The sequence below is a fragment of the Phascolarctos cinereus genome, unplaced genomic scaffold (genome assembly GCF_003287225.1).
Source record: "Phascolarctos cinereus isolate Bilbo 61053 unplaced genomic scaffold, phaCin_HiC Scaffold_2;HRSCAF=192, whole genome shotgun sequence".
Classification (NCBI taxonomy): Eukaryota; Metazoa; Chordata; class Mammalia; order Diprotodontia; family Phascolarctidae; genus Phascolarctos; species Phascolarctos cinereus.
In genome coordinates, this window is record NW_027555625.1 from 37,149,239 (window position 1) to 37,168,142 (window position 18,904).

General features: G+C 40.3%; 1 protein-coding gene across 1 annotated transcript; it reads right to left on the minus strand.

Moving 5' to 3' along the window:
- Window positions 1-4,338: 4,338 nt before the first annotated feature.
- On the minus strand, window positions 4,339-14,416 carry LOC110203977 (uncharacterized). The gene is given in 7 exon segments (XM_078149304.1): window positions 4,339-6,716; window positions 6,786-7,201; window positions 7,204-7,878; window positions 9,483-9,578; window positions 10,349-10,475; window positions 13,877-13,964; window positions 14,270-14,416. Coding segments are annotated over 6 exon segments (2,799 nt in total). The 5' UTR covers window positions 13,910-13,964; window positions 14,270-14,416; the 3' UTR covers window positions 4,339-5,264.
- Between the last annotated feature and the right edge of the window lie 4,488 nt (window positions 14,417-18,904).

An 18,904-nucleotide genomic window follows, 5' to 3' on the forward strand; every position in this document is an offset into this window, starting at 1 on the left:
GAGGATCAATTGAACAGCTAAGAGGGAGATGAACTGGATCAGGGTCAGAGTTACAGCAGGGAGATCCATCAGAAGGCTTTTTCTGGTGAGGGCAATTGGGGTTAAGTGACTTGCCCAGGGTCACACAGTGAGTGTTAATGTGTCTGAGGCCATATTTGAACTCAGGTTCTCCTCACTCTAGGCCCAGTGCTCTTGTTCACTACACCACCTAGCTGCCCCCATCAGAAGGCTGTTGCAAAAACCTGGGCATGAGGTGATGACGGGGGTGACCAGGGTGGTAGTATTGTTAGAAGAGAGAAGGGGACACATAACAAAGGTGTTAGGTAGAAATGCAAAGACTTCACTGCTGATTAAAGAGGCAGGAGTTAGGGGTTCAGAGTGACACCCAGGGCGTAAGCCTCAGTTTCCACCTTACATTGGGCATCACTAGTGTGGCTTTCCATAAGAACTTAGACTCCATAAGCCCCTCAATCCTCATCTGGAAAATGAGAAGGCAGAAGTTCATGACCTCTCAGGTCAGTTGCAGCTCTAAATCTATGAACTAATAACAGCAGCTTGGTGGTACAGTGGACAGGGCTCCGGAACTGGTGTCATGAAGACCTGATTTTAAATCTGGCCAGAGACATTAACTGTCTGACCTTGGAGAAGTCACTTAACCTCTATCTGCCTCAGTTTCCTGTTCTGTAAAATGGAGCTAATAATAGTACCTACATCATGGGGTTCTTATTAGGAACAAATGAGACAATGTTTATGCAGTGCTTAGCAAAATTTAAAATGTTAGGTAAATACTAGTAAGTATTACTATTATTCACAATCATTTTCCTTTATATTCTTTTTTTTTTTTGAGGCAATGGGGTGAAGTGACTTGCCTAGGGTCACACAGCTAATGTCAAGTGTCTGAGGTAAGATTTGAACTCAGCTCTTCCTGAATCAAGGCCTGGTGCTCTATCCACTACACCATCTACTTGCCCCTCTTTGTAGTCTTCTTGCAAGAAGAAAGAATAAAGTAGTGGTATGAGCAACTTCTTGCTTACAGACACAGGTGATGAGCTTCCAAGAGTGTTTCTTTGAAATAATCAATTCTCTGACAGCTAAATCTTTACTTTTCTTTTATTATTTGGTTATATCTGAATATGTCTTACCTCCACCTCCAAAAGGCACACACACACACACACACACACACACACTCATACATGAATATATATCACCCATTCCTTAACCATAGCTTGCTGGGAACTGTGCATAATAAAATGTATATGATCAGTCTCCATAGCACCTCTCTCTGTTCCTTTCCTTCTCTGAGGCAGATTGCTTTCCTTTACAGACCAGAGCTGTTGCATCCCTCTTCTCTGCCTCTTTCTCCTTCTTCATTGTAAAAATTATGAACCCAACACTCCACAAGCAAAAACATTGATTCACAAAGAATACAAAAAAGAGGGTGACGGATAAAGCCATAAATTCTTATTCCATGCAGTTCTTTTTTTATAGTATTACAATTAAGAAGGTAACATTAAAATTATTCACTGTCCTCATGCTTTTTATGTATTTTATTTTTAAATGTGTTATTGATACTTTGCTCTTTTTTTTCCTCTTAATTGCTATCACTTTCTCCAAAGGCAGCATCACATAGTGTCTAGAGAGGGGGTCTGAGAGATAGGAAGGTCTGGGTTAAAGTTCAACCTCTGATACACACCTGCTCTTTGATCTAAGGCATAACACTGGTCCCACAGGCAACTCTCTAAGATAAGAAGTTGCAGCTCAACAGAAAATCTGATCTTCAAATACAAGACTCAAGAGAGACATAAAAAGGTAAACGGGACATAAAGAAACAACATGTTATTATTAAGGGCAAACTGTTTACATCCCTACAAGGGAAGATGACAGTTTTAACCCTTGAAAACTGTATTGTTATTACACCACGTTAAAGGGGAATACATACAGGGGGTGGGTATAAGTTGACTTTGAGGTAATGATAAAAATGTAATCAAGTGGGTTAAATGGATCCAGGTAAGTAGATTAATCTGATCTCAGAAATGTACTGAGAGAAAAGGAAAGGAGGAGGCAGACAAGGGTAAATTGCATTACAGGAAAAGGCACAAAACCTATTACAGCAGAGGGAAAGAAGGGAGGTAGACAAGCACTGTTTGAACCTTACTCTCATCAGATTTGGCTCAAGAAGAGAAATAACATTATCAGTTACTAATATTGATTGACTTAACCCTTCTCAGTACTACAAGGATCTAAGACATCTTCAAAGGCCTCATGATGGAAAATGCTGTCCACATCCAAAGAAAGAACTATGGAATTTGAATGCATATCTAAGCATATTATTTGCTTTCTTTTTTCTGTACTTTTTTTTCCTCTTTCTGGTGATTCCTCCTATTCATTCTAATTCTTACAACATGGCTAACGTGCAAATATGTTTAATGGGAATGTATACGTGTAACCTATGTCACACTGCTAGCCCTCTGACAGAAGGAGATGGGGAGGGAGGAGGAAAAAAATTTAAAAATCAAAAGCTTATGGAAGTGATTGTTGAGAAATGAAAATAAAAAAAAAAGATAAGAAGTTGCAGAGAAAGTCTTGACCTGCACTGGTACAGAGTGTTTGTTCATCTGAGAATACCTTATAGCAATGGAACTAAAGGTCCAGTTCTCTCTTCCTACCAATTTCCATCAACACACACTGTCTCCTAATTTGAACCCTGCCCCCAACCCCACTGAAAAAGGTTAAGTATAAGCAAGAAAAATGAAGATATTCACCATGACTGTAAATGTGACTTATTCCAAACATCTGGTCCATCAGCTGTCTGACAAGCTGGGAGGAAGGCTTCATTATCAAGCTTCTGAAGGTAGGATTTTCCTAGTCTCTTTCCAGGTACAGTTCTATGTTGAAAGCTAGTACCCATGCACTTTATGAAGAGTTTAAAGAGTGCCTATTTGAAGGATAATTCTGACTCTGTAATTTTTGACATGCTGATTTTGGATACAAACTCCATACAGAACAGGACCTGCTACCTAGCAACCCCTTAATAAATGCCTGTTTCTTTTGTAGCCACATTTTTCTCCCTTGCATTTATTGTTTTCCCTGCTTTTTCTCAAATTCCTAGAAAGTTGTTTCTGACTCTACTCACTCAAATTCTTTTCCCTCATCATTTAAAAAAATATTATTTAAAAATTCCTTTTTGCATTGAGTTCTAAATTCTTCCTCAGTGATTGAGAAGACAAGGAATATATCAGTTATACATGTGAAATCACACAAAACATGTTTCTATGTTTTAGCCATGTTAGCCATGTCATAAAAAAGCAAGAAAATTAAAAAGTAAAAAAATATACTTCAGTTCATACTAAGTTTATCCATTCTCTCTGGAGGTAGACAGCAATTTTTCTTTTTTTATCATGAATCTTCTGGAATGGTCTTAGATGATTTTCTTGATCAGAGTAACTAAGTCATTCAAAGCTGATCATGTAATTACCATTAAAATGTTGCTGTTACTCTATACAAGGAGCTCCTGGCTCTGCTTGCTTAACTCTGCATCTATTCATAGGTCTTCCCAGGTTTTGCCAACCCACGTCCCTCATTTCTTAAAGCACAACATTCTATCACACTCATACAATCACCTCTGCATCCATTCAGGAACTGATGATCATCCCTCAATTTCCAATTCTTTGCCACCACAAAAAGGCCCACTATAAATATTTTTGTACATATAAGTCCTTTTTCTTTCATGTGTGTGGAATACAGACCTAGCCGTGTTATTGCTGTGTCAAAGGGTATGTACAGCTTTATAATGCTTTCAGCACAGTTCCAAACTGTTCTCCAGTATGCTTGGACCAGTTCTGAATTGTGCATGTTGTACCTATTTTTCACATCCCCTCCAGAATTTGTCATTTTCCTTTTCTGTCATGTTGGCCAGTTTGAGGTAGTGTGAAGTATTACCTCAAAGTTATTTTCATCTGCATTTCTCTAATAGATTTAGTAATTTAGAGCACTTTTCCATTATTGTTGATAGCTTTGATTTCTTCATTGAAAACTCCTTGTTTATATTCCCTAATGATAATGGGAATCTTATTTATCTTTTCATGTGTGTCACCAACTGGATGAGAAGGCATTTGATGACCATAAGGAAGTCACAGTAAATCCTGCTGGTTACCTGCATTTCAATGAATTTCTTTCCTTTGACATGCAGAGCACTGGGCAGAAATCACATTGCATCAAAATTTGCCACAGGCCCATGCTTTGTTCTAATTAAAATGATTCCAAGTCTTTATGGTCCACACTGGCTACCCAAATTAACATGAGCAGAAGCAGCACCAGCAAAATCAGGAACAAAGCTCATTTTGATTTATCAGATTATGCTTTATTCCTCAAGCACTGTCAACAATTATTCATCACTCATTAGGCTCAGGCTCATCTGATGGCCAAGAGGTCATCCCCAAGCATCTTGCACACCATATTCCCAGGGATCAAAGTTAGTACTAAGGCTCTCCCAATAACACTATCCACTCGGTAACCCCTGACTCAGCCAGCATAACCTCTCCCTCCCTGAACACCCATGGAAGGATAACACTAAATCTTTGCCCCTTTACAAGTCTCTGCAGAGAGGAGGAATATCTTCTTCTCCCATGCACCCTAAGTAAAGATTCTCTGAACTATATCTAGGGACTCAGAATCACAGTCTAGTCAGCTGAGGGAATCTTCCCACACTCCTAATATTCATGAAGAATCACTCTAGCATGAATTCTCTGATGGACATCAAGTAGGTCCTGTGTCTAAAGACTTTCCCAAATTCAAAAGGTTTCCCTGCAGAATTAATTCTTTGATGTTGAGCAAGTTGTGTTTTCAGCCTGAAGGTCTTCTCACATTCACTGCATTCATAAGATCTTTCTCCAGTATGAATGCTCTGATGTTGAGTAAGATCTACACTCAAGTGCAAAGCCTTTCCATATACATTACATTCATAAGGTATGATTTGAAGTTGAGGTCTGACTTGTGAGAGAAGGGCTTCCTACACTACTCATATTCAGAGAATTTCTCCAATATGAATTGTGATGAACAGTAAGGTGTACCTTCTTTCTGAAAGCCCTCTCACTTTCACTACATATATAAGATTTTTGTTCCAGCATCAATTTTTGATGTTTAATAACATCTGAGTTGCAATGGAAGGCCTTCCCACAATCCTTACATTCAAGAGGAATCTTATAAATTCTCTGATGGACATAAATTAGTGCCCTCAGTCTAGCCTTCCTGCATGCATTACACATTTAAGGTTTCTCTCCTGAGTGAATTTTTTGGTGTTGAGTAAGCTGTATCTTCACTCTGAAAGTCTTCCCACACTCATTACATTCATTGGGTTTCTCTCCAGCATGAATATTATTATGTTGAGTAAGATCTGAGCTGTAGAGGAAAGCCTTCCCACACTCTTTACATTCATAAACAATGTCTCAAGAATGAATTTTCTGATGCACAGTAATATATGCCTTTCTCTTGAAAGCCTTCTGACATTGACCGCATTCATAAGGTTTCTCTCCAGTGTGAACTCTCTGATGCATTGTAAGTTTTCTCTTAATCCTGAAGGCCTTTCCACATTCATTACATTCATAAGGTTTCTCTCCAGTATGAATTCTGTGATGCACATTAAGTTCTGACTTTCTCCTGAAGGCCTTCCCACATTCACTACATTCATATGGTTTCTCTCCAGTATGAATTCTCTGATGTACAGTAAGCACTGACCTACTCCTGAAGGCGTTCCCACATTCACTACATTCATAAGGCTTCTCTCCACTATGAATTTTCTGATGACGAGTCATATCTGACTTACCCCTGAAGGCCTTTCCACATTCACTACATTCATAAGGTTTCTCTCCAGTATGAACTCTCTGATGCACTGTAACATAATCTTTATTCCTGAAGGTCTTCCCACATTCACTACATTCATAAGGTTTCTCTCCAGTATGCATTCTCTGATGCACTGTAAGTTGATACTTACTCCTGAAGGCCTTCCTACATTCACTACATTCATAAGGTTTGTCTCCAGTATGAATACTCTGATGCAATGTAAATTTTTTCTTAATCCTGAAGGCCTTTCCACATTCACTACATTCATAAGGCTTCTCTCCACTATGAATTTTCTGATGACGAGTAATATCTGACTTACCCCTGAAGGCCTTTCCACATTCACTACATTCATAAGGTTTCTCTCTAGTATGAATTCTCAGATGCACAGTGTGATTTTGCTTATTGTAGAAGGCCTTTCCACATTCTCTACATTCATAAGGTTTCTCTCCAGTGTGAACTCTCTGGTGCAGTGTAAGTTGATACTTACTCCTGAAGGCCTTCCTACATTCACTACATTCATAAGGTTTCTCTCCAGTATGAATACTCTGATGCAATGTAAGTTTTTTCTTAATCCTGAAGGCCTTTCCACATTCACTACATTCATAAGGCTTCTCTCCAGTATGAATACTTTGATGCACGGTAACCTGTGACTTACTCTTGAAGGCTTTCCCACATTCACTACATTCATAAGGTTTCTCTCTAGTATGAATTCTCAGATGCACAGTGTGATTTTGCTTATTGTAGAAGGCCTTTCCACATTCTCTACATTCATAAGGTTTCTCTCCAGTGTGAACTCTCTGGTGCACTGTAAGTTGATACTTACTCCTGAAGGCCTTCCTACATTCACTACATTCATAAGGTTTCTCTCCAGTATGAATGTTGATGCATGATGTGAGTTATAGGAAGCCTTCCCATCACTACATTCATAAGCTCTTTCCAGTATGAATTCTCTGATGCACAGTAAACTCTGACTTCATCCTGAAGGCCCTCCCACATTCACATTCATAATGTTTCTCTCCAGTATGAATTTTTTGATGTCGAGTAAGATATGAATTAGAGTAGAAAGCCTTCCCCCATTCCTTGCATTCATAAAGCATCTCTCCAGTATGAATTCTCTGGTGCACAGTAAGCTTTGACTTAATCCTGAAGGCCTTCAAACATTCACTACATTCATAAGGTTTCTCTCCAGTATGAATTCTCTGATGCACAGTAAGCTCTGACTTACTCCTGAAGGCCTTCCCACATTCACTACATTCATAAGGTTTCTCTCCAGTATGAATTCTCTGATGCACAGTAAGCTCTGACTTACTCCTGAAGGCCTTCCCACATTCACTACATTCATAAGGTTTCTCTCCAGTATGAATCTCTGATGCACTGTAACTATCTTATTCCTGAAGGTCTTCCCACATTCACTACATTCATAAGGTTTCTCTCCAGTATGCATTCTCTGATGCACTGTAAGTTGATACTTACTCCTGAAGGCCTTCCTACATTCACTACATTCATAAGGTTTGTCTCCAGTATGAATTTTTTGATGTTCAATGAGATTTGAGTTATAGGGGAAAGCCTTCCCACACTGCTTACATTCATAAAGCATCTCTCCCGTATGAATTCTCTGATGTACAGTAAACTCTGACTTAAACCTGAAGGCCCGCCCACATTCACTACATTCATAAGATTTCTCTCCAATATGAATTTTTTGATGTCGAGTAAGATGTGAATTATAGTGGAAAGCCTTCCCACACTCCTTGCATTCATAAAGTATCTCTCCAGTATGAATTCTCTGATGCACAGTAAGCTCTGACTTAATCCTAAAGGCTTTTCCACATTTACTACATTTGTAAGGTTTCTCTCCAGTATGAAGTCTCTGATGCTCAGTATGATGTGACTTCTTCCAGAAGGCCTTGCCACATACACTACATTCATAAGGTTTCTCTCCAGGATGAAGTCTCTGACACACAGCAAGATGCTTCTTGCTCCTGAAGGCCTTCCCACATTGACTACATTCAAAAGGCTTACCTCCAGGAAATGCTCGGCTCCCTGAAAGGAAGAATACAGAGCTGATTAACCCTGCCTTTTTCACCCTTTTCCAAGGATCTTAGCTGCTCAAAGGTTTTAGAGCTATTCTCTTGCCTTCTCACTTGAGAAGGCCTGTCTCACTAGCCTTACACTAGAGATTCGTTTACCTTATGGGAAAGTATAATGACTCAAAGGTAACAAGTAAATAATTGACCTAAGATGAAATTACCAAGGGAGATGAACGAACCCTTACTCTACTTTCCCTGGCTGACATCTGAATGGAAAAGACTTTTGGAAAAAAAACAAACCAGATAATATTGATGTATCCTTACCCTCTGAGGTGAAAATACACTGAAAAGAAAACGCAGAATTAAGTTTAGAGTGAGGTAGAGAAATAGATACAAGAAGTAAACAGAATAAAGAAGAAATATGAGGGTGAAAACATAACTGTTGCTATAAATTTCCTCTAACATATCTAGTTTGTAAGGAATTGATTGAAATTTGTGAGATGTAGACATATGGTATTTTTGACAAGACAAATTACCAATAATTACCTGAAACATTACTCAAACTGTGGTAACCAAAGAAGCAAAAATGAAAATAATTTGGAGGTAGCAATAAATAGCCTTCAGGTTAGCAAGATACTTGAAAATAATAAATTTTGGGAATTATGTAGAAAGAGCTACTTATTAAGCTGCTGCTGCCATTTTTCTTAAAAGACAGGAATTTCACCGAGCTACAAAACTGTTCATACCCTTTCACCCAATGGCCCCAGTACTAGGTCTGCACCTTCAATATGTTACTGAAAGGAAACAAAGCACTCTGAGTAAATTTTCACAACAGCTTTTTGCGAAAGAGCAAAATAATACAGGGCAGGTAGGTGGCACAGTGGATAGTGCACTCGCCCTGAAGTCAGGAGGACCAGAGTTCAAATCTGACCTCAGAGCAAACAATTCACACGTACTAACTATGTGACACTGGGAAAGTCCCTTAACCCCACTGCCTTAAAAAAAAGTATTCTTTAAAAAAAAATTTCAAACTAATGAAAATCTATAGGTCCAATGACGGGGTTATGGCTATACAAGTCCTGTGATATGAACATAATAATGTGCCATTATAAACGCAATTTCAAAGCAATAAAGAAAAAAGCAGGAAGACACATAACATGATAGGCTGAAGAAAGAGGAACTAGGTTAGGATTATTTTTAAAAGAAGCAGGAAAGCAATATAATCATGAACACAAAACAGAAGAAGATATCAGAAAAGAACTCACAAGCAAAAATAGCACATTGCCTAATATCTTAAATAATGTGCTTATTTTAAAACAATGAATTCCTGCAACTGTGGCAGGAAAAGTAAGATGATCTTCAACGAACAGAAGAGAAATAACTGCCTTGTACTGAGCCAACAACTTTCTTTGAGAGTGGAGGTACATTTCAGTAAAGAGATAAATTAAAAAAGGAACTTCTTGGGGAAAAAATGAAGTTAAAAGTCTCAACTGCTCTCAACAGGGCTGAGAAGCATTGACAGATCACTTTGTTCAATGTTTTTCAACAGCTTTGACCTAAAATAACCAACAGATTACTAGTTTGCAATGACCCATCTGCTTGGTTTTATGTAGTCACCTGGACAGCTGTTTCTTGGAATATCTGCCTCTGGCAACGAAGATGATTCCTTTCTTTCCAACTGGTTAATCAAATTTGGTTTGGAAGCTGCAAATCCTGTTCATTGAAAATGAAAAAGTGCTAGGCAGTCATCTCATATCGAGTTCCATCACTGAAGAGATAGATGAAATACTCCCTCCAACCTTAGTAGAAAGGTGAGGGAATAAGGGTACTGAATATATCTTATACCACCAACAGTACTATGTAAGCTGATTTTGTCTGAGTTTTTTTTTTTCTTCAATCATGGGGAGCTTAACGGGTTGGTTGGAGGGAGAAGTAGGATTTTTTCTTTCTTTTTGTTTTTTTTTTTTTTAGGTGGCAGAGGAAGGAGAAATTAAACCTTTTTTCAAAAAGTATCCACAAAACTTAATAAAAGAATTTAAAATGAGTTCAAACTCTCTTTGGAAAATAAGGAGGCATGCTAGGAAGACCTCAAGGATAGTAGAAAAGACCACTGGAAGGATACTCCATATTATGGTACAATGGATTACTGAGTAGGACTTGGGAAAAGATAGTTCATTTGACTTACTGACTGCTAGGCAGTGGGAACATTGCGTGATGAACCCCTACATTGGGATTAAAATGAATATCTTGGATTTGAGGTAACAGAGGAGGGAAGACACATTTTCAAGGATAACAACAAATCAAGAAATCAATTTCCAGGCATACTAAGCTTGGACCTTTTTCCTTGAAACAGGAAGCACAAGTAATCTGTCTCTTGGTTACAAAAGTATTAGGAAGAGTTTCCTTTTGTAGGCCAAAGAATAACTGTTAAAATTTTGTTCTCATAGTATATATCAAGACTCCAAAGAGGTAACTGTTCTTACCCAAAGAGACTAAGTTCTTATAGTTCTCCAGCATCACATCCCTGTACAGCTTTTTCTGAGATGGGTTCAATTGTACCCACTCTTCCTGGGTGAATTCCACAGCCACATCCTTGAACGTCACTGATTCCTGAAATATCAAAAACATTTGCACTTACCCAGCTACAGTTCTTAACTGTTTTGAAGTTCAAATATAAACTACTTGCCATTAAGGTGAAGTAATTGAGGGTTTTAGGACAGTTAGTGGTACAGGGAATTGAGGCAATTGAATCAATCACATTGACTCCATTTTGTGACTCATTTCTGAGGGTAGCTCAGTTCTTTTTCTGTTCAATTATAGGTTTAGTCCAACTTCCGTCTTGTGAGAAAAATTTATTCAATTGTGGGAATTGGGAGAAAACCTTACTGCCTTGTTTGAACTTAGTCTTGCACGGCTGATACTCTACCTGATGTTTAGTCCTTAAGGCCCCAGGCTACGCTGATCAAAAACCCAGTCAAATGCAAAAAGATTAACATAAGTTTTCTCACAATTATACATCTGAAGCAACCCACATGTCTTATCTGAAAACTGGACCCATACTTAGCAATTAATCATTGTTCCCATGTTCCCTTCATTGTATACTATTTTTGGGGAGTGGGACACCTCATTCTGAATGGAGGGAACTGAACCTGTTGCCTTTCCCCCTCCCAACATGAAAAGTTCCCAGTCGCTTCTCCAATTGGAAATCAGATTACCTAACATTTTATTTTTTGCTTTTAATTAATTGCTCTTGATTGTTTTTAATTTATAAAAGTATGTCTTGCCCTATTCAGGATCCACATCTAAGATAAGGAAGGGGCCTGGTCCCAGTTTTCTGTGCCAATTGCCATGCACTGCTTAATATACTGATATGCCCAAAAGATTGAACCTTTGTTTCTTTAGCCATTTCATCTTTCACTTGCTATCAATGATTGTTTCATTTATTTATTTGCATCCCAGCAGAGTGTCTGATATATAGCAGGCACTTAAAAATTCCTCTCCCAAAAAGAATATCTGTGTATAGAATTATTTTACATACACATATACACACACACACACACACACACACACACACACACACACACACACACACACACACACAGAGACATTTGTATCTAATGGTAGCCATCTCTAGAGTTGGGAGGGAAGAGAGAAAAATTTAAATGAAACTTTATTTTTTCTGTGAATTTTCCTGTCTTTTTCCATTAGCCCTATGCTGTTTTTTATGGAGTTATTTTCTTCAACATTGTTTTGTGTTTCATTTACCAAGCTGTTAATTCATTGTTCGTGAGTTTCTTGCTTCACTCTCATTTCTCCTCTACTTGATTTTCAAAATCTTTTTTAAGCTCTTTCATGGCCTGATACCAATTAGTATTTTTCTTGTAGGCTTTGGAAGTGGGAGCTTTGACATTGTTTTCTTCTGAGCGTGTGTTTTGACCTACCTTGTCACCACAATAATTTTCTATGGTCAGAATGGGGCTGTACTCACTCAGCCTGCGCTCCACTCCCACCAAGGTACAACAGACACTTCCTGCTGACCTCTAAGTTGTTTTTGGCATCTCTAGGCTGAGAGGTCTGGAAACCACCACTGCTGCAAGTAATTCAGTCACCCCAAGGCCTGCTTGCAGTTTGCTGGGCCCTGATTACACAGTACAAGCTGTGTAGGACTGTACTACTCTCTCACCTTGGTGCAACAAACCTTTCCTGACAACCTTCTAAGTTGTCCTGTGTGGGAAAATTGTTTCACTCTTTTTCTGGCTTCCACTCCTCCAGAATTTGTTTAGAATAATTATTAAAGGCATTTGGAGGAAGGGAGGGGCTCAAGGGAGTCCCTGCCCATTTTACACCACCATCGTGGCTCCAGCTTACATTAAATTAAAAGGGCTTTGTATAAATGAAACAAATGTTGCCAAGAGCGGAGGGAAAGCAAAAAAATGCAAAAATTATTCTCTACACGGTTCTCAGATAAAGGTCTTATAATCTAAAATATATAAAGAACTTTGTGAAATCTGTAATACAAATCATTCCTTAATTGATAAGTGGCCAAAGGATAGGAACAGGCAGTTTTGTAACAAAGGAATCAAAACAATTTATACTCATGTGAAAAAATTGCTCTAAATCATAATTGATTAGAGAAATGAAAATTCAAACAACCTTGGGATATCATTTAATGCCTATCAGGCTGAAATGATAGACAGGGAAAGCAACAAATATCGGGAGGGGATGTGGAAAAATTTGGACACTAATTCATTCTTGGTGGAATTGTCAAGTGATCCAACTATTTTGGAAAGCCACCTGGAATTTTGCCCAAAAAGCTATTAAACTATCTATACTCACTGATCTAGCAATATCAATACTAGATCCATTTCCAAAGATGATTAGGGAAAAACAAAAAGGACCTATATGTTCTCAAATGTTTAAAGCAGCTGTCTTTCTGCTGGCAAAGAACTGGAAATGGTAGGGATGCCCAATAATTGGGGAACGGCTAAAAAAGTTGTGGTATATGATTATGATGAATTTTTAGTGTAATGTAAGAAACGCCAAGCTCAATGAAATTAGAAAGACTTACACAGAACCCAGGGAACATTATATATACTAACAGCAATATTGTTTTAAGAACGAATTTGAATGAATAAGTTATTTTGATTACAATAAATACCTAAATTAACTATGAAGGACATATGAAGACATTATCTGCATCCAGAGAAAGAACTGTAAATTTAAAGGATGTATACAGTAATTTTACATACAAATATATATGTACAGGCATACACACAAACACACACGTTCCTACTTGTGTTCCTACTTGTGTCTCATGGTAGCCATGGTGCGGGGGAGGGAGAAATAAAGAAAACAAAAGAAATTCACTTGGTAACCTTGTTATACATTTTAAAGTAATAACAAGTTGAATATAACAGATTTGCAATTTCATATGTAATTTGTTTTTATTCCATGGTATGAAAATGCTTGTTTTATGCCATGAATTATAAATAACACCAATAAATGTGAAAAGTGAGAAGAAATAGGAAGACAGCACAGTAGCAGCAGTAATGATCAACTGTGAAAGACTCAGCCACCCTGATGAATTCAATGACCCAGGAAAAATTTAAAGGACGCATTATAAAAAACGGAGAGAATTGATGAACTTTGAGTGAGGACTGAAGCAGATTCTTTTTCACTTTCATTTTTCTTACTTTTTTTTTTGAACCAGGGTTAATATAGAACTGTTTTGCATTTCCTTACATGCATAATAGCTATCCTATTTGTCCCTTCTGAAAGGGTGGGGGAAGGCTGGAAGGTGGGAAAGGATTTAGAACTCAAAATTAAAAAATAACAAAAAAAAGTTATTGTAAGGTCTTTTTTTTTTTCCAGTCTGGAGAGGATGCAGTGGTGTCTGTGGCTATGATTCTCTGATGGCCACAATTCCTATTGTTACAGAACAGGACAAAGAAACTTATCCCACGGTCTCTGGTCTGAGATGCTGTTTCAGGAAAGCAGCAAGTGGCACTCACCTTCCGGGGCCCGGCTGTGAGGGCAGGCGCCATTCCCTCTTCCTCCAGGTTGTCCTCCTGGACAGAGCAGCGGCCACAGAAGGGAGAGCTGGGGAGGAAAAGAGAAGCAGGAGACTGAGGGGTTACGCAGGGGTCTGCCCTGATCAGACCAGACGTTCCCACTTCTCCACTGCGGGGAGAAGGGCAGGGAGCTGGGGACGTGACTGAAGGAGAATCAGGATCCAACCCCAGGCTCCGCTTCCGCCTGGTCGGCCTCCAACACAGCCCGCCCCCACGAACCGGCTAACCCCAAACCCCTGGGAGTTCCTCGGGAGATTCCTTCCTCCTCTGCCGGACGCTCCCATTCTCCGGGTGCTCCCCCGGACAGCCCCCGGTGCTTCGACCCCGCCGCACCTCCACAGCCAGCTCCTCCTGGGCCTGGCCCAGCTCTCGGACCCCGCTCGACCCCTCTCACTTCAGCCCAGGATAGAGAAAAGAAAACGGGAACCAGCGAGAGTGGAAGAGACGGAGAGAAAAGGAAGTGGAAGTGTCGTAGTAAGAAGGAAGTACAATCCTCTCGCTGTAGAGGTTGGGGAAATGCCCCTGAGGGGCGCACGGCCTTCTGGGAATCGTAGTCTGAAGGGTGAGGCGCATCCTGCGCATTGCTGGGGCTCGGCCCCTCCCCGTCCTGGAATGCTGTCCTGCTTCCCTGCCTGCCCCGCCCCTCCCCGGCCCTTCCTGCCATTACCCCGCCCCCTCCGCTCGTTCCCTTACCTCGTGCATTGTCTTCACAGCCCCGGAGGGCTCCTCCGCGCGTCGTCCAGCCCAGTCTCTCCCACTCTTGCAGCCAGTCACAACAGGCCGCGACTCTAATGAAGTGCTTCCTGTGCACCAGTGTCTTGTCGCAGGAAGTGACGCAAACAGGCAGGGAAGGCACGGTTCTCAGGGAAACCACAGGCAGGCCATGGATTCCAGAAGAGCTTGCTCAGCCCCCTGGGGCATCCAGGAGGAGCAGGACACGAGTGGGCCCGGGGCAGCAGGAGAGGTTAAGGGGGCGCCCGCCGGGGCAAGACCGTGCTGGCTTTGTGTCTGTTTCCTCTGCCAAGGAGACTGACCCGAGGGAAACCAGGAGACGTGGAGAGTGTTTGGCTGGGCCTGGGGAATGCCAGTGGTCTGCTAGATGGGCTCAATAAAACTCAGAGCTAACATTTACTTGGTGCTTACTGTGTTCCAAGCACAGCTAACTACCTTATAATGACTATCTCATCTGGTCTTCACAAAATCCCTGCGAAGCAGGTGCTGTTAAAGACCCTATTTTGTACATGTGTAAACTAGGGTGAAGTGACTTGCCCAGGGTCCCACAGCTAGCAAGTGTCTGAACTTGGATTTGAGCTCAGGTCTGGGAGAAGTAACAGCAACAATGGGACAAGTTTGATTCATAATAGGACTTCATCACCAGAACATGGGTACTTCTCTGGTGCTTTTCTGAGCTCACAGAATACCTGGTCAAAGCAACGTCGTAATTATATGATTTTGCCAGGGGTGAGCTCACCCAGATGGTGAGGACAGAGGATCATTGTTATGCCAAGCTCAGGACACAGCTTACTTGCTTGGCCTTAGCCCTGGAAAACAGGGTGTCTACGAATATCTTGACAAGAGAATATTGACAAGCAATAATTTAGCCTGCTGCTATCAGCCACCAAGACAGCCTCCCAATCTCCTTATCTATGGTGCTGCCATCCTGCATTCTGGAGTCCCTGCCTGGTTCAGTGGCAGTGGGTCTCGGACAGACTATACTCTCCCAGTCATCACTGTAGAGGCTGAAGATGATGGACTGCATTACTATCAAAATCATTACAGCTGGCCTGTACTGGGCAAGTCACTTGACACCAATTGCCCTCACCAACCCCCCCCAAAAAAAAGCCTTCTCATGGATCTCCCTGCAATAACTTTGTCCCTGATCCAGTCCATCTCACTCTCAGCTGTTCAACTGATTCTGCTCTATTTAAGGTCTCTTCATATCAGTTCTCTATTCAAGAAATTCTAGTGGTTTTCTATTCCAGAATCAAATATAAAGTCCTATTAGGTTTCCTAAACTCTTCCTAACCTGGCTGCCTAATACCTTTGTAGTCTTTCTGCACTACTTTAACACACCAACAACGTATTTCCTGACTCTCAGCATTTCTACCCGTTTTCCCCCTTGCCTGGAACTCTCTCCTTTCTCCTGCTCATCTCCTGGCATGCCAGTCTTCCTTCAGGTACCACCTAAAATCGCATCTCCATTCAGCAAGAACTTCCCCCCCATCCCCTTAATCCTAGAACAGACCTTTTGTTGACTAACTCCAATTTGTCCTTTTTACATAATGTTTGTACATAGCTGGGTGCCTTTTGTTGTCTCCCACTGACTGGGTCCTTGAGAGCAGAGGTTGATTTTCCCTGTCTTTGTACCTGCACCACTTAGCACAGTGTCTGGCACACAGAAGGTGATTAAAAATGCTTGGTGACTTACCCTGAATGACTGTGAATAAATGAGGACATGGATGCAAGGTTGGTTGTTGTTCAGTCATTTCAGTCGTGTCTGACCCTTTTGTGACCCCGTTTAGGGTATTCTTAGCTGGGATACTGGAGTGGTTTGCCATTTCTTTCTCGATCTGATCTCATTTTATGGGTAAAGAAAATGAAGCAGACCAAGTTCTGTGACTTGCCCAGGGTCACAAAGCCAATAAGTGTTTGAGGCCAGATTTGAACTCAAAAAAAGGATTCTACCTGACTTCTGGCTGTGCCACCTAGCTGCCTGATTTACCTGAAGGGTGTAAGGCTTGGATTAAAATGAGCCAACATTTTGTCATTCTTCGTAAAACTCACAGTTTTGCTTCCCCAATGTATACATGAGGGATAGAATGAAGAATTTTGGATGTATTTGCAAAATTAATATTAATTATCCAACTTGTTTATGTCCTTCCCACATTCCCCCAAATCTCTAGGAGGATTATTATCAGCTCTCTGCCCTGCCTTTGTTGGGAGAATGTAAAGTGTGAATGATGTGGGGCCTGGGATGAGTGAGGCAGTGGGGGTGGGGGTGGGGACAACAGAGCTCAGTCCTGACAAGACAGCAGTCACTGCTCTGACCTAAGATTAAGCAGCTGTGCCCCTGTGCTAAGGCAGCCAGATGTCACCAGGAGGTTTTTGTTCAGGGCTGAATCACTGTGCACAGTGAATGTTAAGTATGTCTGAGGCTAGATTTGAACTCAGGTCTTCCTGAATCCAGGGCTAGTGCTCTCTACCCACTGCACCATCTACTTGCCCCACTTTGTAGTGTTCTCGCAAGAAGAAAGAATAAAGTAGTGGTATAAGCAACTTCTTATAGAGGTGATGAGCTTCCAAAAGTACTTCTTTGAAATAATCAATTCCCTGAGAGCTAAGTCTTTACTTTTGTTTTATTTTTTGGCTATATCTGAATATGTCTTACCTCCATCTCCAAAAGACACACACACACACACACACACACACACAGAGTCAGGCATGAATGTACTGCACCCCCTTCCTTATCCACAGCTTGGCTGGGAATTGCGCATAATAATATGTGTGTGATCACGCTCCATAGCATCTCTCTCTGTTCCATCCCTTCTCTGAGGTGGACTGCTTTCCTTTACAGACTAGAGCTGCTGCATTCCTCTTCTCTGCCTCTTCCTCCTTCTTCAGTGTAAAAATTATGAACTCATCACTCCACAAGCAGAAACATTCTGATTCATAAAGAATACAAAAAAGAGGGTGGTGGATAAAGCCATAAACTCTTATTCCAGTTTTTACATTTAAGAAGGTAACAAAATTATTCACTGTCCTCATGTTTTTGTTTTTTTATGTATTTTATTTTTAAATGTGTTATTGATACTTTGTTTTTTTTTTCTTAATTGCTATCACTTTCTCCAAAGGCAGCAGAGGGGTCTAAGAGACAGGAAGGCCTGGGTTAAAGTTCAACCTCTGATACACACCTGCTCCTTGATCTAAGGCACAACACTGAACCACTCGGTCCCACAGGCAACTCTCTAACATGAGAAGTTGCAGCTCAACAGAAAATCTGATCTTCAAATACAAGACTCAAGAGAGATATAAAAAGGTAAACAGGACATAAAGAAACAACATGTTATTAATAAGGGCAAACTGTTCACATCCCTACAAGGGAAGATGACAGTTTTAACCCTTGAGAACTGTGTTGTTATTACACCCTGTTAAAGGGGAATACATACAGGGGGTGGGTATTACTTGACTTGGATGTAATGATTAAAAAAAAATCTAATCCAAGTGAGTTAAATGGATCCTACTAAGTGGATTAATCTGGTATGACTAAGAAAATGTACTAAGAGAAAAGGAAAGGAGGAGGTAGACAAGGGTAAATTGCATTACATGAAAAGGCAGAAAAACTTATTATAGCAGAGGGAAAGAAGGGAGGGAGATGAACATTGTTTGAACCTCACTCTCATCAGATTTGACTCAAGAAGAGAAATAACATAATCAGTTATGTGGTAATACTGATAGACTTAACTCTTCTCAGCAATACAAGGATCTAAGACATCTCCAAAGGTCTCATGATGGAAAATGCTGTCCACATCCAAAGAAAGAATGATGGAATTTGAATGCATATCTAAGCATACTATTTGCTTTTCTTTTAATTCTGTGATGTTTTGTTTCCTCTTTCTGCTGGTTCCTCCACCAGAATTCTTACTTACAACATGATTAATATGAAAATATGTTTACTAGGAATGTATATGTATACCCTGTATCACATTGCTTGCCATCTTGGGCATGGAGGTGGAGAAGGAGGAGGAGAAAAATTTAAAACTCAAAAGCTTATGGGAGTGATTGTTCATAAATCAAAATAAATTAATTTAAATTAGTTTTAAAAATATATGGGAAGTTGCAGAGAAAGTCTTGACCTGCACTGGTAGAGGGTGTTTGTTCATCTGAGAATACCTTATAGCAGTGGAGCTAAAGGTCCAGTCCCTTAGGTTGGAGGAAGGCTTCATTATCAAGTTTCTGAAGTTAGGATTT